The sequence below is a fragment of the Rousettus aegyptiacus genome, unplaced genomic scaffold, assembly GCF_014176215.1.
Source record: "Rousettus aegyptiacus isolate mRouAeg1 unplaced genomic scaffold, mRouAeg1.p scaffold_m13_p_6, whole genome shotgun sequence".
NCBI lineage: Eukaryota > Metazoa > Chordata > Mammalia > Chiroptera > Pteropodidae > Rousettus > Rousettus aegyptiacus.
Window position 1 is genome coordinate 103752053 of NW_023416309.1, and position 27172 is coordinate 103779224.

Consider the following 27172-nt stretch of genomic DNA (forward strand, 5'->3'; position numbering starts at 1 on the left):
AGCAGGAGGGGAGGTGCTGAGCTGATGCACGTGTGAGATGGGAAGCATGGAGACCAAGGTTAGAATCACCAGCTGGCCCGGACTCACTGGCTGCCAGCCAGGGTGACAGGGCAGGAGGTTGGTCCGATTCTCAGCTTACCTGCTTTTGGGGTATTAGTTCCAGTGGTAAGGAGACACTGCATGTGACAGACAAAACTCGTCATGTTACAAAACAGAACCCTCCACCTCCTTTCCCGCGAAGGTGAGCCTCTTCTGCCTGGACACCTAATGGCCCAGAAGCAGTCCTACGGAGGGGCTCCAGCACCTACACCTTCCCAGCCCCTAAGTGGTCTGATGGCCACAGGCTAAAATCAATAGTCTCAAAATTTTAGATGTTAAGAGACAGATCTATTGTGGGCTTTAAAAGAAATCGGTGTGCGGTGAGGCTGTCTATCTAAGGAAAGAGGTTACCGCTGTGCTTCCACGAACGCGTGTGAAAACCACTCTTGATGGGAGGACCCAGGGCGGAATGACTCATGTCTGAGCCTGTAGGGCCAACATACAACAATGCCACTCTCCAAATGGATTCTCTGAAAGTTTTAATTTGTTCTGGCAATAAAACTAACACGGCATAAGGACTTAAGCCCCCCGGCTAGGCAAGACATTACGGCCCTGGGAGAAAGCACCAAGGCAGCTGGCTGGGGGCAGTAAGATGGACTCTTGGTGGCAAAGAAATGCACTACGAGGACGAATTACGGGAAGGTGTTAGGTGTCAGGGCCCAAGCGATAACAGGGACAAGGATAAACTGCCCCAGCTTTAATCTAGTGCTTAAAAAGAAAAAAAAAAATACCCTTCCCTTCAGTTATTAGAGAGAAGTCAGGGGAGGGAGCGTGGACTGCTTATTGCTTGCCCCTCCTTGGACCTACAGGATCTGAGAGCTCAGGCAAAGAATGGAATTTGGCTGGTGGGAGAACGAGAGTGGAAGAGGAAGTCACACAGTTCCCTGTGTGGGTGAGTCAAACCCTGGGCTCGAACTGCAGCCCCGAGGGCCAGAACAGCATCTCTTCCTTCTGAAGAGGTCACCTGAGCTCTCAGGGCTGAGAATGTTAGTCTTCTGGCCCCTCCGGATCCCTGGTTGTTGGGAAGCCTCGGGGCAGTAAAGTTTCTCTCCAGGAATTTCTTTCCTTGTTAGTAGTAAGCAGGCGACTCTCCTGGCAGAAATGTGCTTTCTACCCAGTCTGCACCCAGGAGGGTGGGCATGTGGTCAGCCCTCAGGAAGGGGCCCCCAGAGGCTCACATGTCCCGTGCTGGAAAATGTGCACCTTTTTCAGAGGCTCAGAAATCCCAGTCGTCCACCTCCAGCTCTTCCAGGTTTGTTACGAGGCCAAAGATTCCACTGTGATCTTGAGACTGGCGGCCCTCAAAACCGGTGATAGGGGTGACAGGACGAAGTAACTCAGGCAGAGCCTCTGAGGCGCGTCGCTTGATCTGGGGGAGGAGAGAGAGCTGAGGCCGGATCCTGTTGCTCTGGGTCCCAGGGCACCCGGGGGCAAGGAGCTAGGTCCCCATGACAGATGGGCCTTAGATGTCAAGAGTCGCTGTAAGGAAGGAGCAGCATCTTTAGGGGGCTTCAGAAAATAGTCATTTCTCTCATTTGAAGGGAGGAGGAGAGAATACCTAAAGACCCCAAAGCTAAGAGAATTGAGGGAATTAGAATCACAGGCAAGAAAAAAAAAAAAAGGGGGGGCAGCCTTGGCAAAGTGCTTGCTACTGTACCTGCTTGAAAAAGGAATGGTTCAGGAGGGTGCTGGCACTTGGTCTGCAGAGAAAGGGGAAGAGAGACCAGCATCACCCCACGTCCCGGATTTCCAAACTCCTGCTGCTCATCTCTTACCCTCACGGGCCCCTCGGCTTTCCTCAGCTCATTAAGAAAAAGCAGCCAGAACTACTCAGCAGGCTTTTTAACAGACTCTCATGCTGACTGCCCCCCCCCCGCCCCCCGCACCTTGCTGTGGGGGGCTCCAGGCTCCTCAGGGGAACCCGGACCTTTAGAGGACAGACGCATCCTCTCAAACCCTGCCTTCAACTCGAGTGCCCTCTGCTCCTGCGAGAGGCCACTCCCAGCCCAGAGGGAATACCTTACGTCGGGGTTGCGCTGCAGGCACTGCTCCACGAAGTGGTGGAAGTGCGGGGAGAAGGTGCGGTGATAGGGGTGGGAGGGCGAGTCGCCGTTGGAGGTCCTGGGGGTGCTGGTGGCCAGGCTCTCACTCAGGCCGGAGTTGGCTGCAGAGCGCGAGGTGCTCATGGTCAGCTCCTCGGCGGGGATGGTGCTGGTGTCCAGCAGGCAGGGCACGGTGCCGTTCAGTTTCTCCAGCAGCATCTGGGGGGGGGGGGACAGAGCCGGGACTGGGCTGGAAGGGGGCCCCTGGAAGACCTACAGAGTTTCTTCGCAGATACACTTTTCCCAACGCACAAACGTGATTTGGGGGTAGTAGAGAAAAGATACAAGTAGAATAAGTAACTTTTCCAAAGGAATACCGGCCATGGGCTGGGCAGCCACCCTAGTTAGACCAAAATAAAGAGGGGGGACTACAAAAAAAGTGTCCCCCTTCATCATGGCTGGAAGGAAGGGGCTCACAGTCTCCTCTCCTCTCCTAAGGCATCGGATCCTTTTCAACCGTAGGGTCCTCTGCCTAGGGTGAAGGCAGAGGCGGGTTACTCTCTTTGAAGCCCAGCCCCACCGGCCAAGCCCAGGTGGAGCTGATGGGGTCCCTTATGCAGCACCCGCAGCACCGCGCCCTGGGCGGTCACTGAGTCAGGCTGCATGAGAGCCGTGCGTCTGGGGGCAGGCCAAGCTGGGGCAGCTGTTTGAAAGCCCTCGGACTCAGCACATGTAAAACCGGCCCCATCTTGGGGATCACTGTCCAAAGCCTTGGAGATTTCTCTGTCCAAGTTAGAAACCTAGATATCTCTCTAGAGCTGAGATGATGTGGGAGCAGCTAGCCACAAGTGGCTATTTATATTTAAGTTAATTTAAATTGGGTTTAAAACTCAGTCCCTCAAGCTCACTGGCCACATTTTAAGCGCCTAACAGCCGCAGCTGGGTCGCAGCTGCCATATTGGACTAACGTTCGCGCCATCTCAGAAAGTTCTATCGGATAAGGCTGTTTCTAGATAGATACCTCTCAATCACCTTAAATAGCCGTTCAGCTCTTTCTTAAGCATCTTTCTGTTACTATCTTACTTAGGTTTTCTAGATTTCCACACCCCCCTCACTAGTCTACCAGATCTAATCCAACTGCTGGAGTGACCTTTCTAAAACATATATCCGATGTTATCATTCCTATGTTTATAAGCCTTCAGCAATTCTCCACATGCTTTGGGGCAGGAAACAAATGCTCTGGCATGGCATGCAAAGCCCTTCGTGACCTGCCTTTGCTTCCCCCTCCAGCCACGTCACTCGGCACCCTGTGCCCCCTACTTGCACTCCGGCCATTTACCACTACTTGCTATGGCCCAGATCCTGTTCTTTCTTGACTCTGGGTCTTTACACATGCAGTTCCCTCTGCCTAAAAGAGTTTCCTTCTAGTTCCCATTCTTCAGTTAATTACTATTTGCCTTCGAGACTCAAGTGTCACCTCCTCCCAGAAGCCTCCCCGGGCCCCCACTTCTACCAAGTTCTCCGGTCATTCTCTAGCTGCGCACCTCCCCACAGGGCGAGCAGTCTGTGGGTTCAAGGGAGAGGCTCACTCAGAGCCTGCAACCCTACCCCCACTTCCGCCCAGAGCTAGCTATGTTCCAGGTACCTGGGGCCCAGGCAATCCCTGCCGCAATGACCCAAGCCCACTCCTTGGACTTGATGAGGCCTGGTAAGCCTCTTCCTTGGGTCTGCCTCCCAAAGGGAGACTATGCCACTGGCTGTGTATGCCTAAGAGTGTCCAAAGGGCAGTCATTGTAAGGGGCAAGAACAGAAGCCTGAGAATTCTAAATTAGAAACTGGCCTCCCACGTGCATTCATCAAGGCAGGAAGATAGAACATGTTTTATCAATTTATTACAGTGTGTGAGCATGATTTATACACTGTAAGCAGACACCCGGCCTGTGGACCTCCATGGATACCCCTGGTCCAGGCCCTGCAGCCCTCTGCGATGCGGCTGCTCCTGAGCTCCCTCTCCTGGGCTCCATGAGCTCCGTTTCCACAGCAGTGACCACGTGGAGAAGTTACGTTACACAACCATCTCCCCACTGGGGGGCTCTCGTGAAGGAAAGGACTGTGACTCATCTAAGTATCCCTGGCCAGCATCCTGAGTGTGGCAGGTACTCAGTAAGCATTTGTGGAAGGCAGGCAGGCAGGCAAGAAGGAACCACTGGGCCGCACACTCACCTGGGTGGCAGGCATATCCTTAAAGGGGACATGGCCATTGGCCAGCTCACAGGCTGTAATTCCCACGCTGTAGATGTCAGACTTGGCATCATAACCCTGAAGATTCTAAGGCGGAAGAAAAAAGGCACAGATCACTCCATTCGTAGCCTTGGCCGTTCTCAGAAAGAGAAGGGGGTGGAGCGAACACTGGAGAGAGGGAAAACACACCTGTCCCCGATTCGGGACCAGCTGCTAAGACTTTCCTCGCCTACACTACTGAAGAAGAGCTGCAATTTGGGAAGGAGTTTGGTGATGGTGTGGCACAGGCAGAGACGCCTGCAGGACCCCACGCTCCTGCTTAGTATAGGCATGGAGAGAAGGACAAATATTTCCCTAATGCTCATTTCTCATAAGATGGGATGATTTCTGAAGGAGAGCTGAAATAGGCACAGTTCGGGACCCCGCAGAGGGGGAACTACTTCATCTGCTAGGGGCACATAACAGCCATGCCAAGAGGCTGCCCAGGCTGACCCGCCGACAGAGTGGCCTCCGTCCCGGAACGCTTCCTCCACTCGGAAGCGGAGAGCACGGCACCCCAGCCCGGGAAATTCCCGGAGGCTTCCTTGGGGTACCCTGAGGTGGTGGGGACGCGGCTCCCTGGGACCCAGCACAGACCTGCTGGAGGACCTCCGGGCTGAGCCAAGGCAGGACCTTGATACTGTACTTGGGAAAATCGTGGACCACACGCTGCCGCTGCCCATGGCTGATCATGCTGAGGTTGCTGCGCAAGCCGGACAGGTAGGCCTTCCCGTCCGCGGAGATCAGAATGTGGCTGGCTTTGACGCTCCTGGGGGTGGGGGTGGAGGGGAAGGGGGAGGTCACGGGGCAGCAAGAGACCCCCCTCCACCACACACCTCTGGATCCAGTCAGCTCTCTCTTCTGCCAGCTCGTGTGTGTATTATAAGTGTCTATATACATATTATATACACATAAATACATATTTTCATGCAGTTTCAAACATACTCAAAAAAAGTAGCATCGCCCCATTTACTTAAGATTTTGAAACTTATTTATATTTTGTTACAGTTCTCTTTTATGCTCACAGACCTCTGCTTCCCCACTAATCTGGACCTTTGTTCCTGTGAAGTGTATCGCTGTTTTGTGGGCACATATTTGCAGTTTACCTGATGCTACTGTGTTATGCGTCCCATTCTTCCTTTCTCTCTCGGGGCTATGCTTTCAAGATCCATTTGTGTCACTTTCTGTATACATCTCGTCTTTGCTTCTAACTGCCACCTGCACTCCGGGGTGGGAATCTAACACTTTCACTCATGCATTCTTCCAGGGACACTCACACTGCCTCCATGAGCAGGAAGAGTGACGCCGCGTACATGTCCCCATGTCCCCTGATGGTCCTGTGTGAGGGTTTCTTTGGGGTGTACAGAGAGAGGCACCATTGATTGCCACCTTCTACGATATGGAAAGGACACACCACCTTCTCACCGCATTGGGCCTCCTCTGGCCTCCGAATTACACCAGCCTCCAGTGTATAAGGTGACATCCTCCTGTTTTAATTTGCTTTTGTGATTACTTCTAGATTTGGGTGTCTGTTCATATGACTGTTAGGCTTTTGGATTTCCATTTTTATAAACTTCATATCCTTTGCTCATTTTTCTGTTGCTTTGCTACCTTTTTCTTATTGATTCTTTAGATTTCCTTGCTACTAATCCCCTTGTGTTTTAAACAAAGCTAATATCTTCCATTCTGTCACTTATTAACTTTGTTCAAGGTGTCCTTTTATTAGAGAGAACTCTTTAATCTTAATATAATCAAATTCATCATTTTTTTTGGTCTTATGTTTTGTGCTTGCCAAAATATTTACAAGTTCTTCTATGCCTCAGGTCATAGACATTCCCTCATACATCTATAGTTTTACATCTGACATTTAGGACTTTAATCCACCTGAAGAGCTCCTTTGTATATAGAGTTAGGTAGTTAGGGGTCCGGTTTTGGTATCTTCCCTACTGTGAGTTACTTTTCCTGACACCATCTACTAAGCAGTCTGGCTCTTCCCCAGTCTCTCAGCGTAAGGCCGACTCTGGGGCACACACACCAGTTTGGGTTGCCCAAGGACGGGGGGTGCAGAGGTTCCTGTCAGACGCTCCTTTCACACAATACTCAGGACCAAGCTGCTCAGTAATGTCAGCAGCTTGAGCAATGACAGGCTAAAATGCTCTGTCCACTGACTCAGACAAGGGCAGAATCCCGAGTCTTGATTTAAACTCTGGCTTCACTATCTTCAGTCAACCCTCATGTGCACAGTTTACTTGAGGGCTCATACACACAGAGATCCCCACTCCTGTAAAGGTGGGTATGACGAAGAACGCACCTGTGAACATATCCCATGTGGTGGATGTAGTCCAGGGCCTTGAGCACCCCCTGCAGGATGTAAGCAATCGCCAGCTCATTCATGCCATCCATGAAGTGCGTACAGATGAGATCCTTTGCGGAACCTGAAGAAAAGAAAATCGCGGGAAGGTAGGGAAGGGGAACAGGGAAGGAAAACGGCACGTAAGCCAGCTGACAACAGAGTTCCTAGAACCGTTCTCTGCCAGGACCCCTTTCCCACTCACCATATGCCATGAATGATGTGACAACCCACAGCTCATTGTCTGCAATAAAGGTGGCTCGATATGGCAGGATGTTGGGATGGTTGAAGAGTTTAGAGACGTGAAGCTCCCCCTGAAAGCAATGGTAAGCTGGAGTCAGTCCAGGAGCAGTGAGGGATGAGGCCCCACGGGAAAGTGGCAGCGTGACTTCTGTGGCGATCTGGCTCTTTCTGGGTGCTCCTCTCAGAGCCCTTGGAACAGCCTAGGCGGGGGGCCCCCTAGTATGAGAGAAACGAGGCTCCGCCACCTCTGCAGGAAGCCAGCACTGCTTTGCCAGCTTCCGCCCGAGTCTGGCTCTGTCGGCCAACCTCAGAGAGCCTCCGGGAACAATTCCCCGCCAACGGTGCAACTGCTAACACAGCCCTGGGTCCCCGGCTTGCCGCCTCGCAGGTGAGGAAAACGAACTGTCGACTGAAGACTTATGAAGGTCTAAGCTTAGCTCACCTTCAAGGGCCAAGGCACAGAACTCCTCTTTAACATTAAAAAAAAAAAAAAAAAAAGTTTTCCTCTCGAAAGGAAAATGTTGTAGTCAAGAGAAACAAGGGAAGAAAGTATTAACTAAAAAATGACAACTTCTAAACATTACAAGATATTTCTCCAATAACCTCAGACCGAGAGATCCCTTCCTCAGCAGCAGCAGCTATAGAGAGTGTATAACCTACGGAATTTTAAAATAAGTTTGGACAAAAGATGTGAAGAAAAAAAAAAAAACTGGACAAAAGAACTATAAAAACGTCAGAGCCCTGGCCTCTGGGCTGTGAGCTAAGGCCAAACAGGCAGCACCTTCCTTGTGTCTGTCTGCTGCCTACAGAATAAAGAATCATAAAGTCCGACGTGCTCCAGAGCAAACCTGGGTATGTTCTTTCCCAAATTGCTAAGTTGGGACTGACTTTCTGTCCCACCCTTGCACCCGCAAAACTCCTCTGAACATGTGAACTGGTATCAGAGCATGGTCAGGTAGGCATGAATTCAGAAGAACACCGCGAATGAAGAAGGGGGAGGGGCTGCAACTAACTCCTGAAAATATGCTGACCCAGGCCCTAAACTAGGGAGCTCCCAGTGCCAAGCCTTCAGCAGCCCGGGAGAATCCAGTCCCCAGTCGGGTTACTCGACCTGTGGTCTCTCCCAGTTTAACAAAAGGGCAGCTACCTGCCTCTCCAATAGAAGGGAACCTCAGGCTAACAGGACACTAAGAGCCAGAATATGGCCACCCATGGCAGGGCATGTTGTCCCACACCTGGACCAGGACTGCCTGGGTTTGAATCCTGCTTCTACCACTTACTTACTAGTGTGTGTGACCATGGGCAAGTGACTTAGGCTCTCTGAATAATGAATAATATATAAGTGAGGCACAGAGGAGTCTTTGGAGAAGAGGGGAATGTAAATGGGGCTGAGCAGCATTATACACTCTTTACTGTGAAATGCCCAAGATTCTTCAGTGACGGCTTCCGTAACCTCTTGGCTTGGCCTGTCTTCGTTTCCTGCCAGTGTTTTTCAGAAGTCAGAAGCAAGAGATGCCCTGTAATTACTACTTGAACGAAGATCCCACCCTCCAAGTGCCACATTCACGTTTTATTACCTGCAAGAATGTCACCATCTCGTTGGAACAAGCTTCTAGATTAACCCTTCGTACTGTCACGTACTCTCCCGTTGGTTTGTACCTCGCTAGATTCACTGTCATCAGGTCCTCAAACCCTTTGCCTAAAAGAAAAGAGGAATGCCATAAATTAGGACAGCTGCCACAAAGGTTTTCTATTTCCTTAAAGAGACTTGATTTAAAAAGAAAGTTCAACGTCTACGGCCATGCCACCCTGAACGTGACCGATCTCCTCTGATCTCGGAAGCTAAGCACGGTCAGGCCTGGTTCGTACCTGGATGGGAGACCACCGAGGTAGACCAGGTGCCGTAGGCGTAATAAATAAGTAAATAAGTAAGTAGATAAAAAGAAAATTCAAGTTAAAGCTTTCACTACCGTTACTTTCATAGCTGACATTTCCAAATTTCTCTCCTTCCCAGCCAACCATTCTCACTGCGGCCCAGGACACCACAGGTGTACAGCCAAAAAGAAACAAATTGCAAAAGACTGCCGTTCCAGTGACACGGTCTTTTTCCCACACTTGGAAGAAGACCCACAAAAGCCAGTTCCGTCACCACTAGCTGACAGCCTCTGACATGCATTCATCTGGAGATGCTGGGAGAGCTGCAGGAGTCCCCTGGAGCAAAGAAGTCGGGACAGTCCCTGGACGTTACCTATCACGGTGAGGAGCTCATAGCACCCGCCCTCCGGCAGAAAGCTGCTCATGATCTCCTGTTTAGAGAAGGATGCTATCGACTCGGAGCTCGCCTCATTGGTCTAAAGAGAAAGAAAAAGAGATTAATGAGAGAAAATTGGGCGTGGGATGGGGTGGGATGGGAGTCAGGAGGTGGTAACTCAGACCCCTAAGACTGGCATCTAAACAAATAGAAATTCTGACTCTGGGGTAAGAACTAGTGCCAGTATTTTTTTTTTTTAATGAGAAATGTAAAGCAAAACATGAGATGTTCTATGCAGGAATCAGCACCAGTATCAGAACAAGTCAGTGTTAGCACTGTCTACAGATGGGGGGGCGGGGGTGGGGCAGACAAGGGCCGCTGGTTCCAGGCAACTGTTGATTTGTTTGTCCTTTCCAACGACTGGCTCATTTGCTAAAAACTACGGAATTCTTACCTGGGGAAAGAATGGAGAAATGCACATTTAGAAAAGAGAAGAGGGATGGAGAGGTAGAGGTTTCTCTTGAATTGCCTGCTGCATTAGAGTCCTATTTTTAAGTCTTGAATACAAGATCCCAAAGGTCAAATGCTGAATCTTGCTATAGGGAAAATGTGGCCATAAGGTCTCCCTACCTCTTTAGCAAACTAATACCCCAGACCAATCATTCCCTGATATGTCCAAGGGAAGCAAAAGAAAAAAAAAAAAACAGCTAGCACGCTGGGCTGCAGGGGAGGAACACAGCTGCCAGGCCATCCTCCCAGGCAGCAAAAGTGACATGCTCCCTTGTTCCTGGCCATTCATGCTGCAAATAAAGCTGGATCCTGGCCATTCAGGATGTGAGCGGCACACCTCTGGCCTTTGAGATCCTGAAGGAAAGTGCCCAGCAAAATTTGTGGCAGATAAACAGCTTTTCCTTTAGCTTAATATGCTCAGTTTCTTTCTTCCAGACCTAAATTCATTTGTATGACTTAGGGACTGTGTATTTTTCTTTCTTCTCGATTCTCTTTCTTTGGATGTGTGTCTAACTGAAATGGAGAACCTTAGGCCAGGCCATACTCCACATGCTGCATTCATGAACCTGACCTCTAGTTCAAGAAAAGGTCTTTGTGGTCTACAACCATGCCACCCTGAATAAGCCCGATCCCATCTGATCTTGGAAGCTAAGCAGGGTCGGGCCTGGTTAGTACTTGGATGGGAGACCACCTAGGAAGACCAAGTGCTGTAGGTGTGAAAAATAAGAAATAGGGAATTGTAAGCTGAGAAGGTCCTTGCAATCTGTGAGGTGAACCAAGGGTTCCTCACCTAAAGAAAAAAAAAAAAGTCTTTGCAAACACATGAAAGGCTCTTGGCTAAGCACTAACCAGAGGGTGTGAGGTGAGAATGTTCTGATTGGTGGTAGCACCTTGCTGGGGATCCCTGATGTTTCAAGTACATTGGGTTTCAAAACAACTGATGCTGCCAATGGGGAAAGCAAGCAAGCGGGGTTCTGCCTTTTGCATCACCTAGTGCCAATGAGAGGACCTAGTCAAGCAAAACTGAGCTTCGTCGGCAAATCATATTTAATCGATTTTTATATTTCTTAGATTTATCCACATGGTTGTATTTGGCTATATTTTGAACCCATGCTGTACAATGTTCATCTTGCTTGATAAATCTAATCCCAATTTATCCATTCCAATGTGCATGGACTTTTGAGGTGGTTGTTCAATTCTGTGACTCTCTGAATTGCGCTACTAGAAACACATGTGAATGTGTCTCCTGGTGCATACATGGAGGAGCTACGTTAAAGCTTATACCTAGGAGAGGGAATGCTAGGTCCCAGAGTATATGAACAATCGACTTTATGAGATAGTGTCAAATTGTTTTCCCAAATGATTATACCAATGTCCACTCCCACTGGCAATATGTATATGCTATTGATCCACCTTTTCCCAATACTAGGTATAGTCAGACTTATTGGCCTATCAGACTATGGCCAATTTCATTGTGGATCTGATTTACATTTCCCTGACTGCTAATAAAGTGGAGCATCTTGTTGTGTATTTATCAGCCATGTGGGTTTTCTCCAAGGTGAAAATGCTTCTTCCTGTCCTTGTCCATTTTTCTACTGAGTTGTTTGAATGTAGGAGTTCCCCAAAGTAGACCTCACTTGTCTGTGTTTTCAAATGCTCTGAAAACAAATTCTAGGACTGTTTAATAGTTGCTGTAGCTTCCTGAAACTCTCGTCTTCAGGACAATCTTAGGATACTGGTTACTACAGGCCAGACACCTCACACAGGTGAGAGAGGTACACGACCAAGGGACAAAACAGAGTAGTAATCTGAGCAAAAAGCTTAAACCAAGAGCTCTGAAATGGCGACTCCCCACTTGTTGAGAATTTACAAGGTTCATGCTAAGTCAGTGTTTCAGAGTCCCATCTTCTGACCCTTAGACCTCTAACCCCCTGCACATGTTCTTGCTCTGCAGATCCTGTGTTCTCAGGTACCAATCCACTCCTCGGTGAAGCTCAGTGTCACCAGCTGACACAAACCCAGGGGGCTGCTTTCAGACCCAGCGCTCCACCTGGCCTGTGAGTGTTCACGTGCTTCGGCCCCTGTCTGACTCCACGACTTCACCCCACACCACCCCCTACCCTGACCTGTAAATTGACGCTCCAGTCTTAGAAAACCCGCGCTAGCTGTCCCTTTGTTTGGAACACCCCTGCCCTGCTCCATGCTGCCCCTGCCATTGTCTCATGGCTGCTTCCTCCTTATCGCTGAAGTCTCAACTTAAATGTCACTTACTCACTGAAGGCTCTGTCGAGCCAAAGTAGGCTCCAAGTCCCTTTATGAATCATCTTGCTTTACTGTCTTCACAGGAGGCATCGCTAACGTTTATTTATCTATTGCCTGTGTCTTCCACTAGAATGCAGACTCCAAGAGGGCACAGACCTTGTCTGTCTTGCTCACTGATGTATTTCCCAATGCCTGCAACAATGCTGGCATATACTTTAAAAATCATTTAAGCCGAGTCTGAACTGAGGTTTTCTGCCCATGACCTTGTCATTCTCATGGGCTGAAGAGAGGGTAGGGTAAAGGTACCAGCCAATTCCACTGGAGACAGGGTTCGACATAATGCCCTACGCTGGGAAGGCCAGCCCTCATTTAGGGGCACTTTATAGATCAGAATCTGATACCTGCATGTGAGAAAGTATAGCAGGTCCTCAAATAACATCGTTTCATTATAACATCGAGGAGATGCTGTGGGAACTTAACTCTTGCTCATATCAATCAGCCTGTGATGAAGCTGGTTCGTTAGGCGTCATTTCACTTAAAGCTGCAGAACCTATCGACGATGTTAAGTGAGGACTTACTGTACTGCAGTTCTGAGCAGGTAACAATACGGCCCCAAATGAGAACAAATCTAGAACTGCTTAGCATTTGAAGGTCTTCTCTTTTCTGATCGCTGGGCAAACTCTTTAATGTTTCTCTGATGTGAGAAAGAGACTGTGACGGGCAGCTGGGGTCCTGAGATGAAAATATTTATCATAGGCACTCTAAATAACTCCCTCTGGAAAAAACTACAGATCGATACTTTTTTTATGACCTATGTCCCGCTTCCTCACCGTGAATGCATACAAGACACACTGTCTGCCAGGCTACCCGTTAAGGACACACTCTTGCTGAGCCAAGTAGGGAAGGATTCTGTAAACTACTGACATAATTAGTTGACAACTTGACAGATAGTTTTGCTATCTTTGTTGACTACAGGAAATGACTCAAAAGTGTCAGCTTTAGAAAATAAAAATCTTTAGGTAACTGGGAATATGAGTTCTTGGGGCGATCTGGAATTGCATGGAACAGACTAGTCTAGCGGGTGCTGTGGCTCCTCTACCACTCCGTCCCCAACCTACAGAAAATAATTCTAAAATGGAGACTTTCTACTCTGTGGATGTTTTATAGGTCTGGACTGAGAGAGAAACCGACCTTTGCTGAGGGAAACAAATAAACAAAGGTAACATTTTCAAAGGATGAGGTCTGGTCTGATATTGCCACAAGAAAGGCAGGTTAGTTCATTATATTGTTTCAGATTTAGAAAAGGTCAAAATTGAGATCAAACAGATGAACTATTAAGTCCATTTTCTTTAAACACAGCATGGCACGGTTTTATTAGTGTAATGTATAATCTCAAATTTCCTAGAGAGAAACTAATTCTCTCAAAGCCTTTTCTTAATTTCCCAACCATGAAAGCATTCTATTCATTTTAAAGCATTTGAAAAATACACAAGCTACTGATATCCAGAAATGATTACAAAATGAAAATTTTGGTTAAAGAACTCAAAAAAAAAATTACAATAAAGCACACAAAGACAAAATTTATGAAATGCTGCTAAATAAACACATTCAACTTCCCACAGGTTTCACACAGGATAACTTTTGGAATAACATTGGCAGCTGTGAGAATATAAACATTACATATAATTAATTGGCAATTGTACTCTGGAAAAATACCCAATTGATCTTATAGGGAACAATTTTGGTCTCCTGACTGGAAAATATTGGCTCTGAGAGAGGTGCTCCTGACTAGCAGACTATATAAGCAAACTCAGAGAAATCCTTAGTCAGTATCATCACCCTTCAGTCAACCACGGAGCTGCCTGCAAAGGTGCAAATGTCTGTGATCGGAGAAGAGCAGGAATCTATTCAGAAGGCTTCTTACTCTCTCTCTTTAAAAGGCACTTATTCACATGATCAAAAATAGCTTAGCATACTGTGCACATCTAGCGGTATTTCCGCAGGTAAAATAAACTAGAGGAGTAGGAAGTGGGGCGAGAGGTCTTGTAGCTTTTGCTAATAAAAAACACATTTTGTTTTGAACTTTTTAATTTGGGGTTTTGTTTTTAAGGTAGGAGACTGGAGGTCCTGCCTTATAATCTAGACAGAGATCTCTATCCTCTCTGGGGACTGAAATCTGTCATTAATCAATTATACGGAGAATTTAGTGCCACTAGCCACTAAAAGATAACCACATTTTAGATTGGTGAAATTCTCTCCTTTTTTTGGAGGAGGTGGTGGGTGACCGGTAGGTTAGGAAGGGGAGGAGACCTTTATCCCCAGGAGAGAGACAAAAAGTGCCTATGACTTTTTCAGTGTTCAAAGCTCACATCAGAATCTTTCCAGGGTGAAACCTGAACGTCCACGAGTGAAAGAATTACACTTCAAATAAAGCTCAATGAAAGATAAGCAGAAACATAAAATGATGAGCCAACGAAACACGCAGATTTCCATAAGAAGGCATTTCCATGCAACAGCCACAGTGCTAGAGCCTAGAGAGTCACTTACTTTTCTCCGAGTGTCACCCGGAGGCTGCTCTGGAGTAGAGAAATGGATCGTTGGCATTTTGTTTTTTCGTAGAAGACATACCCACATTCAGAACAGCGATTATTGCACTGAAGGCTACATTTATTAATGGAAACCACTTAAGAGTCATCACAGCGAAAAGTGCCTGCAGTGCTACATATAAACACAGACACACACACACGCATGCACCAGGTCCACAGTAAAAATGCTGCGATAGATGGAGAGCGTCTTAAACATGAATCTATGGCTCTTCAAAACTTGGCAAGGCTACTGGACTATGGGTACTCTCTGCTGAGAATAACTGCCATAATTCTGGTCATATGTTTTACTTTTCAACAGCACTCAGTGTTACTTTCAATAGCCTGGTTTCAGAGTCTTACTCTGTGAACAATTCATCATAAAGTTATGGTGATGGTCAGCCATTTCCCAGGAAGTACAAAGACTAGAAAACTAAGAAAAAAAAAAAAAACAAAAAGAAAAGAAAAAAGTTTTCATGTAGCCACATGTGTATGTGGGACCATTACCCAATTTGACTTTCTAGTCAGACACATTCTACACTAAATGCAAAAAAAAACAAAAGCTTTGAGACCCTCTGCTATTCTTGGTGAAAATGAATACAGCAAAGGACAACTAAAACAACTTTCTGCTCTTAAACTAAACAAATTCTGCATCTGTGTTCTTTATTTTTTTTTTTTTGTAAAAGTGATAAAAATCATCAAAGTAAGATTTCTAACTGTAAAGTACTGGAATACATTTCCAAAAATCTTAAATTAGAAATAACAGCATCTAACTGTATTGCTAGAGGAGACTGGCTGCAGAGTCAATTAGCTTCAATTTACCAAAATAAGATATTTTTTTGGCCTAGGACATCAGTTTTCTAGTCCATAAATGGCAGGAGAAGTTTAAGACAGTCTATCATAGGTATAAGCCAGCTAAATAGATTAAAGGAAATCAAACCCCAATCTTCCAGAGTAGAAGGCAAATTCCAAGTTATTTAAAATTTGGTAATATATACTTTATCAAGCTGTCAATAATATACAGAACAATCTCTTCATCCTTCTCAAATCAGAGACTAGGAAATTGTCAAAAGACAGTCAGAGATCCTACACTCAAGATGCTGAGATCAAAATACATTAATTCAAGTCACATATACTAGAATATTTTTAACTCATTAATTATAAACTAGACATCCAACTCAATTTCCATCAATGCCAATGTTTACTTTTAAACCACTGTATTCCCATTAATGATGGGAAGAAATTGAGAATAGGACCCGAATACAGTATATTTATTTCATTAGGCTTTGCTTTATCGCATAGCTAATGTTTAGTCTTTATAACTAAATAAAAAATAACTCATCATTTTTCTAAACTCTCCTTTGTCTAAAACACAACACTTTGACAAAGTTCACAAAATAATACAACTCCAGAAGTTTGTTGAACAGCATTAGGGAAAGTAAATGAATAGGTATGACCTAATAACTAGATTGACTTTTCAATTACGTAAGCCTATCTGGGGGTATTCTGGATCAGTAAACCAATGCATTCAATCTGATAATCTGTTTCTTTAGCTATAGATGCCCAAGATAGTATCTTGGTGTTCAGACACAAAGAATGAGGCTCTGCTACTATTATTTTTATAGAAACAAATTTTATTTACCTTAAGATCACAGTTACCAAAAAGGCTTAATTTGAAAATAGCCAAAGGAGAATGCCTGGACTGTTAAACCTCACAGCTGCAAACCTACTTTACTTCTGGAATCAACATTTAGTTTTTTCCAATAGGAAGTTAATATTTTGGTCTTGACAGATATTTTTCCTTAGTTCTCTAAGTCTCATAATTTCTACCATGAAAAGATGGGTCAACTAGATTAATCAGTAAAAACAGAACTTTTGTATCATTGCTATCTATGTCCTGACTATGATTTTATTTTTAAAATCTTCAAGGCTAGAGACTTTTAAACACTTAGTATTTTTCTTTTTTAAGAATATGTATTTCAATTGGACAAATACTTAGAAGAAACACATGTGCTTTCAAGTAAACACTGACTTTCTAACAATCCAGACAGGCCAAGGACAACTGCCAGATTAATCCTCAAATCTTTGGGAAACCATGGATTCAAAAAGGAGCCAAATAAATATAACAACTGTAGTTTACACCTGCCCTTAGAATTGCTAATTTCTCTAAATGGATTCAGTCAACAAGAGTAGTGAGATTTATCCTGAAGTGATGGCTAACTGCCATACTGTACTTACCTCCGAATAGTTCCAAATCTCTTAAGCCCTCAACAATGAACTTTTCCGAGACCCACCGCTAAAGAGGAAAACCCCAAAGAGAATTAGTATTTCTTCCGAGCCACAAAAAATTAGCTATCAGCCATTAGACAGACAAACAAACACACAACTACAAAAACAGAATCATGCAGTACAGTTAAGATACATTTCTAGAGAAAAGTTTTGAAAAGAATCTTGGATTTAAATCCATTGAAAATAATAGCCGAATTCCTTTCTCTATTCCTCATTGACTAATATAATGAATAATTCTTAATCTAACGGATGAGAAACACATAGTACTGACCCTACGCGTGAAGAATATTTTCGTTCTTCCTGTATATAAAACAACCTTTTGGTTCCACCTTACTCATTCCATGGCTGTCTATTACAGAGGCTGAGGACCATGAATGCCAATTTGAAAAACATTACTGGAATTCACAACACAGAAAACAGGGATGAAAGAGTAGTTTTTCACGAGCCTCTATTAGTCTGTAAAAGGAAACTGCGAGCTGCATCTTCCTTCATCCACTAGGGTTTCTTGTCTAAAGACATCACTGCTTGCATTCTCTACCAAGTTTATAAGGATCAAACTAGCATGACCAATCGATGGTTCACTTTACAGGCTCACTTCAAACAAGTATTGGATTTCCATCAGACTGATCAGTGGTCTGGTTTCACCTGAATCAGACTAGGCCGAAATAGAAAAGCATCTCATATTTAAAAGCAATGGAATCAAGATTGTATTTCACTTAAGGACTGCTGTTAAAGTTTGGCTTGGGGATATTCTTTCCGTGGGGCAGAGTTCAGGCTAAGGAGAGATTCCATTTTTCTTCTTAACAGTGAAGTCTGCTCTTTCCAATATAAATTGTATTTATACGTAAACATAAGAAAAAAAATAAAGTAACATTCAGAAGTAAGTTACGTAATACAGATTATAAATTGGAACTATAACGTCATTCTCTGTCCTCATCTGTCGATTTTGTCCAAATTAAAAAGGAAATAACACCTTACATTTAAAACTTAATATAAAAAGTCATATGCACTATGCCACAGAATATTTAATATTTAATAAAACTAAATTGTGTCACTTTGCTATTTAAAGTGGTATATTCACAATGTCTTATAGCACTTACACATTGTTATGAGACTTTTGAAATAATTACTACTGCATTCAAAAAATTAAGTAATTGATAATCAATGAAATAGGATACTCTTTTATGAAATCATGAAAGCTTGTAAAGACGTTAAAGCCAGTATTTGTTCCTGAGGTAATTTTAGCTGGTGAAGTTTTCAGGTGTAATAGTCTTTCATGGTCAATGATTAAAGTTCGATACTGATTTCTAAAACACACAAACTCGCTGAAAAGACATAGGGAATGGGCAGATCATTAGTGGTTACATATCTACATATTCAACTCACTTAAGTTGAATGAATGATAGTCACAAAATAAGCCTTCTTGTTTCTTCTCTATCAGACAAGCAGCTGGGTGTACTCTGTGCCTCCACCTGCAAGCTCTTTTTCTCAGGAGTGGAAGCTGCGACACCTGCTTTACCTCCCACATCCCTCACATCCGTATGATTCCGAGTATCACATAAAAAACCACCTACAATATCTGCCCAAACATATTGCTTTTCAGACAGTGAAAACAGTAAAGCCAGAAGAATAGAAACACTCACCCTAATTCGCTCTGGTTTACTTACAAGAAAAGACATGAGTTCCTAATGTGTAGACCTATGTCAATCTCAAAAAAAAAAAAATTAAACCTAAAAGAAAAATAGAAACAAGTTGAGTTAGTCAAATCTCCTTTTTTAAAAATATCTTTTGATTAACAAATACTACAAGTCTACCATTCGAAGCACTGTACTAAACCTATAAATCTCTAGATTCTAAAGATTTGTTCAGAGAAACTTTCAGTGACAATAAACCTGGGTGTACTTAGGCCAAATACATTCTGAAATACTGTAATCTCTATATGAAAAGAGAAGTTTATTATGTTTTCTTTCTTTAATTTTTAAATTTCTCTTGCCCAACTCCTTCCCCTCCCCGCCACAACAATATCTTCCCAGAAGCAATTACCTTTATTTCTTTTCACTGTTTAACCTGTTTTTTTTTTTTTTTAAATCATCATTCTTAAATGTTTCTATTGCCATGACTTATCCATTTTAGACGTTAATCTACTAACTTCCTACCATGGTAGATGGAGACTAAACTCTCCTGCATCTCCTTCCTGCATTCTGCTTTCCTGCCTTCATTCTTCCAACATAGTTCTGGAATAATTTTGGTTAAAGCTATAGTCCACATTTACATTACTTTGACTATGCAAACATGGCTCATAGCTGAGACAAATAAGTAAACATGACTATGTCTTCTTTCTTCCCACCCATTTTTTCTCTAGAGTTAATAATTGCCTCATTTTTTCACTTCCTTGATTTCCCATGTAGCTATTAATAACTTTCTGCAAATACTTCAACATGTCTGCTCTTTGTCTTACCAATATATTTTCCATATACTCAAGCTCATCCTTTCCAGTTTTCCCCTGAAGACTGCTTCCCCTGGGCCCTTCGCCCTCCTGCTGCAATCTGGATCAGTGGCCTCCTAGGCCAGCTGCACTTAGCCTTTTTGGTGAGATCTTCTCTTCCAATTCTGGGAAATATTCTTGTATTATTTCTTTGCTAATTTCGTCACCTCCATTTCCTCTGTTCTCACGTTACAAAATTCTTAATAATTAAAGATGTATTTCTAGATTTATCCCCTAATTTTACACTTGTTTTACTCCTACTTTATAACTCTGTACTTTCCAGGAGATTTCTTCAACTTTATTTTCCAATCCTTCTACTAAATTTAAAATTTTAGCTACACATTTGCGAGAGCTTTGCCATTTCCTGAAGGTATCTTTTTTCATATCATCCTGATCTTGTTTTATATTTGCTATTTACAGTCAAGAGTTTATACCTAGAATGGCTAAAAGCATAATATATCATGACCAAGTGGAGTTTATCTCAGGAATGAGATTGGTTTAACATTAAAAAATGAACTGATGTATACAAAACTGTCTTTATTTGAAGTTTTTTGCAAATAAATAATAACCAATTTTAACAAATTAAAAAAACGAATTAAAGTAGTTTTACCTTTTTAAGTGAGTAAATAAGAAAAAATATACAATCATCTCAACAGATGGAAGAAAAGCATGTGACAAAATTCAACATCAATTCATCTTTGAAAAAATACTCTCAGTCAACTCAGAATAGTCAAATAGGAATAGAATAGAAATAGAATTTTACCATTCAACTTGGTAAAAGATATGTATGAAAATTTACAGCTAAATTCAAACTGAATGGTAAAAAGAATAAATGAATTTCATCTAAGAACAGAAGCAAAGTAAGAATGTCTTAGTACTTCTATTCATTGTTGTACTATTGGTCTTGCAAAAAGGTGAGAAATCAAAGGCATACAGATTGGAAAAGAAGGTGTAAAACCCTTTGTTCATAGACAAGATGATTGTGTATGTAGAAAATGCTAAGTCTATGAAAAATCATAAGACATAAGAAAATGAATTTAGAAAGGTCAATTATAATCCCTAACTTTATTTCTACACACTAGCAATGAACAATTCGATTAAATTTAAAAAATGATATAACTTACAACAGCAATAAAAACAAAATAATTGGAATAATTTTAATAAATTACGGCTAAGACCTATACATTTAAAATTCTAAAACATTGTTAAGAGGGCTTAAAGGTGATCCAAATAAGAAATATGCCATGTTCATAAATTGGAGGACCCAATATTGTTAAGATGTCAGTTCTCTCCAAATTGATCTACAGATTCAGTGCAATCTCAATCCAAATCTCAACAGACTTTTTAAAAGAAATTGACAGGCTGAGCCTAAAATTTATATGTAAATGTACATGGAAATACAAGGGACCTAAAATAGCCAAAGTAATTTTGAAAAAGAACAAAGACAGTAGACTTACATTATCTGTTTCCAGAGTTACTTAAACGCTATAGTATACTTCAGTCTAAGAATAGACAAATAGATCAATAGAACAGCATAAAGAATCCAGACATAGACCTATTCATATATAGCCAATGAATCTTCAAGAGAGAGACCAATTCCCTTACACCACACACACAAAAATTAACTTAAAATGGATCACAGAACTAAAAAAAAGTTAAAACTAATAAAGAAAACAGAGAAGAAAATCTTCATGATCTTGGGATAGGTAAACATTCTAAAAATGAACACTGAGAGCATGAAATATAAAAGAAAAATATGATAAACTGAACTTTATTAAAAACTTCTGCCTTTGAAAGACACCAAGAAAATTAAGAATTGGGAGAAAACATTGTGTGTGTGCATGTGTGTGTGTATGTACAAAGGACTTTATATACAGAATATATAAAGAACTGCAAATCAATAAGACAACTCGATTTAAATTATGGGCAACATATTTAAATACAAGATATATAAGTGGCCACTAAGCACATGAAATTATGCTCAACATCACTTTTCATCACGGAAATGTACATAAAGCTATAATGAGATACCACTACACACCCACCAAACTGGCTAAAAATAAAGACTGACAATACCAAGTGTTAACAAAGATATCAACCAACCAGAACTCGACTACAATGCTGGTGGGAATGTAAACCAGTACAGCCACTTTGGAAAATAGTCTAATCGCTTATGACCCAATAGTTCTGCTCCTAGGTAGAACTTCTCAAAAGAAATGAAAAGATGTGTTCACATAGACTTGTACATAAATGTTCATAACAGCATGATTCACAATAGCCCCAAACTGGAAACAATCCAAATGTATACCAACTGGCAAGTGTATAAACAAAACGTGGTATATATACCAGTGAAATACTACTCAGCAATAAAAAGGAACAAACTACTGATACATGCAACAATACCTAAAGTGTAAGAAGTCACGCAGCTCTACATATTGTTTCCATTTACATGAAATTCTAGAAAAAGTTAAAATATGTGACAGAAAGAAAGGGACCAACTTCAAAGAGATGAGAACTTTTGGGATGATGGAAATGTCTGTATCTTAATTGTGTGGTGGTTACATAAGCAAATCCGGCAAAATTCAACAAATTATACATTTAAAGTAGGTGTCCTTTATTGTAGGTAAATTATATCTCAATAAAATTGATTTACAAAGTAAAATGACTAAAATAAATAATCTGAAATGCTTTTGAAGAATCTAGAAAAAAAGCCCTGCTACATTTCCCACTTTTTTTGAGGTGGGCTGAGGTTTGTGAGCTGTGGTACAGCATGAGGCTGGGCCTTAATCATGTACAGAGTTCTAGGAATCCTTAGGGCTGCTTCAGAGAAATTCAGAGAAATTCAGAGAAGCCTCCCTCCTGCCATGTAGAGAATCATTTATCCTGCCATAAAATAGTAAAAAATATATACTGAATTTGAAAAAAAATATACATTATTAGAAGGTGCGTTGTTTAATAACATGCAAAGGAAATTTGAGAGGAAACAAGGTCCATATCCAATAGAAAGAAAAGATAATGTTAATGTAGATAAAGAGATGAGTTTTATCCACAGAAAGAACTGTGTATGCTCTGGAAAAATACCAGAAATAGAAAATAAAGTCAGTTCTAAAACACTGCATAAAATAATAAAGCTGCTCATGTGAAAAGACCCAAGAACCGGTTCTAGGCTACCACATCAACAGCTTAACGATCCAAACCACTGGTTCCCAAACCAGGATGTGTTTCATATGAACACGTGTAGTTCCAAAAACCTATGGACGCCTGAACTCGCACCTTGAGAAATTTTAATTCAGCAGGTCTGAAGATCCACAAGTAGAAACGGACAATGCCTCTGGAGTTCGGCAAAGGGAAAGGTGACTGTAACAGGGGTGGACCTGGACAGTTTCACGAAGGGCTGTCAAATAGGACTTGAAGAAAATGGAAATACAAGCACGAAATCGTATTGGCTACTGATTATCTAGTGCTTGCTGTGTCTTGTCCACAGACGTATCTCCCAATTTCTAGCATAGTGCCTACAACAGAGTAGGCATGCAGTAACACTGAACAAATGACCAAACGTGCTGAGAAGTAGTCAGCATTTTGCATACATTCTCTAATTAACGTGAGGGCAGTTACAGAAGCAGAACTCCACGTCTATGAGAGAAATGAACAGGCCTCCCATGTATGCTGAAGTATGGATTTTATTCAGCAGGCAGTAGAAAGCCACTGTAGGTTTTGAACAGAAACAGGTCAAACACAAAACAGTGGTCTACGGCAGGTGTCTCTCTAACTTTACTGTGCATGCAAATCACTTGAGGATCTTGTTAAAATGAAGATTTTGATTCAAAAGATCTCAAGTAGAGCCTGGTGCTTCTAACAAGCTTCTAGACTATGCTGATCTGTGGACCATCATATTGACTAACGTTTGAGAAGCCTTGTTCCAAGGAGCATAGAAGGAATATTAATCTGCAGAGGAATGGGAGAAGGGGAGGTGAAAATGACCAAGAGAAAGAAATGCCAGTTAGAATACAATTATAGTGAACCAGATTTGTGGTGATAAGAGCCTGTGATAGACGGATAGTTAAGAAATTGAAAGATAAGGGAGAAGAAGAAATAAAGAAATCATATTTTGTTAGCAAGGATGCCATAAGTCACCTAGTCCATCCTTCACCCTTTGGAGGAATAGCTTTTACAAACTCCTGGAGAAAAGGTTATCTAGTCTCTGCTTGAAAACGTCCCATACCAGAGACTTACTACCTTATCAGGGAGCCCATTCTACCGGTGGACAACTCTGATGACTCCGATATTTTTTTGCATGTGTGCCCAAGTAACTGGGAAAATACCGTGGCAACGATAAAACAGAAAAGCTCAGAGGTGGCAGTGGTTTCGGTGGAATGATGAGTTCAAGGTTTTAAATCATATTGCAGTTGAGAGAACAGTTACACATTCCAAGTTTATACATACACACACATACACATGCTATATGTATTTCAGTCAGTCTAACTGAAAAGTTAAGACTGACACTCACGAAAGAGGTTAAAGATGGCTATGTAGAATCGGATCAGGAAATTAAGGATCAGAGAGGTTAAATATCCAAAGTTACACGGGCAAGTGATGAAGGACTAAAAGATCTTTCCCAAAGTCTGTGCTCTAGCAACTAGAGAAACCTAGGGAGACCTGTCAAGACTGTGTGTGCAAAGATATGATGACGACTAAGAAGACACCACCTAATTTGACAATGCTGCTGACCAGATGCCAAATGGTATACATAGAATTCATTTATCTTGATTTTTTCCCCCCATTTTTTCCCTATTTTTGGCCCTCGTTTTCTAAATTCCCTCCATGTCTGGGGTTACAGTTATAAACATTGCATTCTGAGCCACAAAACCTCTAGAAACCTAGTTGAAGGGTAGAGGAATAGATTTAACTAGTTCAGCAAGCACTGTAATGGCTGAATAGGCACCTGGCTTGAGACAGATAATCAGATAAGATTCGGTTCCTTCAACTCTCAGCCACAAGAAACAGTCATGGGGTCTCTAGAAAGTATGAATCAGTCAATGAAGAATTGTCTTAATGCTGCAAATACATAACTGGAATGTGGTTCTACTTCAACAGATATTACGATAAGAAAAGCATCAATACGAACAGCTTTTTATCTTTGGAGGAAGTTAAATTAGGAGACGTTAGGATATCTTAGCAGCAGGCTGGGCAGAGAAGTTAGTTTCCATCTGAAAACGTGAACAATTTTATTTAAGCACACCTCTTCCTTCGCGCTTACCTCTCTACCTTCTCCCCGCACCCCGCCATCTCCATCACACATCTACTGTGGGCACTTAAAGATTCTTCGAAAACAAGACCATGAGAAGGTCTTTGTTTTGTCTGATTCATGGAGTCACCTGGATCTTTATCCTTATGGGGGCTTGACCCACTGACTGTTCAGTTTGGGATTTGATGGGGATGCGAAGGGCGCGGGAAAGGTAAGCACTAGGACCTGCCACCTCTTTGCTTAAGACAAATTGACACCTGGGCCCCACGTTCGCCATCTGGAAGTCAGAGGGGTTAGAAGGGGCGAGGCGGGAAAGCAGGAGCTCGCCTCTCCTACCCAGCAACACCGCTCGGGTGCCTCCCGGCCTGGCCCAAGAATATTCTGCTCTCGGGCTGCAGCCCCTGATCGCGGGAATCGAGCACGACTCGGGTGAAAAGGGGGCCGTGGAGGGCGGGGGCGGGGGAGCGGGATGGCCGCTCTGACCAAGGCCGGCCCGGAGGAGATGGAACCGGAGACAGGGAGAGGAGGGGCTGATCCCTGCAGCGCACCAGGCGGCCCCGCCAGTCCGGTACCTGGTGTTGGAGTTAGCAAGCTGTCCAGACCCCGTCTCAGCTCCGCCTCCTTAGTTTATGGCCTCGCCGCCGCCAGGCCGGTTGCTGGGAGGGAGGGACGCAACGTGCCATGCGCAGTAGGGGGACCCCGGGATTGCTGGCCGAGAGCTCCGCCCCACCCCTCCCGGCCCACGCGGGTGGGGAAGCTCCGCCCGGTTCTCGCGTCTCTTCGGGTGCTGCGGGTCCCCAGGAGCGGCCGCGCGCAGATCGCTGCTTCGGTTGTGTTGCCTCTTCCCGGGCGTCGCTACCTGAGGGCATCCCTTCTCCAACTGAAGGGCCCCGTTACCCCAAGTGTGCAGAAGCCAAAGACCTGGCTTGTTGTCTGTGAGGGCTGCCGGGTCCGAAAAGGACTCCCAAGAACCTCCGCCCCGCGCCCCCCACCCCAGCAGGAAGGAAGTAGATAATTTCAGTAATGGAGAGTCAAGGGGACTGGACTCCAAGACCAGGTACCGGACAGGCGGGGCCGCCCGGTAAGGCTAGCCAACTCTGGCTGCTGACTTGGCTGCTGTGAGGATTTTATTTTCATTTCGTGTGTTAGGACTTCGCTGGAAAAACCTGTCACGCACTTTTCATTGATGACATCTCAAATGCCCCTCACTTTGGCCTCTCGGGCACCAAACTGACATGGTGCAAAGGGAAAACCCACCCTTTCTCTGTGCTTCAGGTTACTTATCTGTAAAAGGAGGAAAATAGCTAACTAATGGGCAGTGTCATTTTTATCCTTCTGGATATTTTTGTCCCTGAATCCTTCCTCATCCGCAACTCTGAGACATGCTGTTTGCAGAAACCTGCAAAGTTTGCCTTGATGGGGAAGCTAGCCTTAGCCAGGGCAGGCAGGACTTGAGAGGTGATGAAGCAATCAAGTGATGGAGCAAGACTCCCTTCTGTGAGGCTGTGTTTTGTACTCTGCCCACGGAGGGGGTAGTTCCAAAATTGGATATATAGCATCAAGTTCCAGTTCTGACGCTTGACACAGATTTATACTGGTCTAACTTCCAAGATGGGAAAAGTGCAGTTCCATCCAGAGACCGATGGAAATGTGACATTGAAACTGAATGTGAACTTTGCCATGAACTTTGGTGAATGGATATGCACTTCAAGGTCTCATTCAATTTCATATACATCACTTCGATCTTATCTAGTGCTTTAACATTCCAAAGGACTCCCCCCTCACTATTCTCTGCCTTTCTCAGCAGCAAACTTGGCAAACTGACAAAGCAAAATAGTAGCAGAAACTGAAGTAAAATTCTTGGAGGTGTTCTTTGGAAAAGACCTTATTTGCATGTGGTCTTTGGAACTGAGGGTACTAGAGAAATCAGTGCCTGAAAAGATGCCAAACTTGATGTAATTATCACATTGGGTAATTTAAACATGGAGGTATTTCCCACCTTTTCTCATATTGGCCAGGTAGCTATGTCATATTCTAGCTGGATACCAGTCTACCAAGGGGACTAAAAGATCTCACCATCTTCATGACTGCCCACAAAAGCTAGTTAGATTTTTGGCCCAGATTCTGTTCTGACAGTTTCAAGGAGCAAATTTCCATTAGTTTTAGTTTTCCTTGCAAAAGGGCCACCTAAATCCGGATAACTTAGAAAACTGGTGTAATGAAAGGGCAATTTTCAGCACTTACAAAGACAGTCTTTTCTTGTTTTGCTTTTGACTTATGAGCCCTACGATACACAAGCTCCCTAATGCTTTTCACTCACTTAGAAGGGTTGGGCCTTTCCAAAGATTTTTGGAGCTTTTTGAAACTGGCTTGAAGCCTAGAGGAGTGGAGATGGACTGACGATCCCATTTTGTTTTTGACTCAGCAGCCAGTTTAAACTAAATGCACTGCTCTCTTCAAAAGACCATATAAATTGTGAGAAAGATAACACTAATTGCCTAGAATACTCAAGTGAAATGCTTATGACGTTTACG

At 43.4% G+C, this 27172-nt stretch overlaps 1 protein-coding gene and 2 pseudogenes across 7 annotated transcripts; 2 read left to right on the plus strand and 1 right to left on the minus strand.

The window, feature by feature from the left end:
• Positions 1-561: 561 nt before the first annotated feature.
• STRADA (STE20 related adaptor alpha) lies at positions 562-25624 on the minus strand. 7 transcript variants are annotated; one of them, XM_016128597.2, is made up of 13 exons: positions 25211-25322; positions 18552-18638; positions 16858-16915; positions 14585-14613; positions 9263-9365; positions 8592-8713; positions 6977-7085; positions 6733-6856; positions 5019-5190; positions 4365-4469; positions 2119-2360; positions 1757-1799; positions 562-1468 (listed from the first exon to the last, which is right to left on the minus strand). In XM_016128597.2, the coding sequence occupies exons 2-13, from the start codon at positions 18585-18587 to the stop codon at positions 1316-1318; spliced, it is 1296 nt and encodes a 431-aa protein (XP_015984083.1). In that variant the 5' UTR covers positions 18588-18638; positions 25211-25322; the 3' UTR covers positions 562-1315. The 7 variants fall into 7 exon arrangements, with proteins under 7 accessions (XP_015984083.1, XP_015984100.1, XP_015984120.1 ...); XM_016128614.2 differs by having other exon boundaries at positions 18576-18638; positions 25211-25321; XM_016128634.2 differs by lacking the exons at positions 14585-14613; positions 16858-16915 and having other exon boundaries at positions 18576-18638; positions 25211-25624.
• LOC118604777 lies at positions 8806-8924 on the plus strand (annotated as a pseudogene).
• Positions 10373-10491, plus strand: LOC118604293 (annotated as a pseudogene).
• Positions 25625-27172: the final 1548 nt, after the last annotated feature.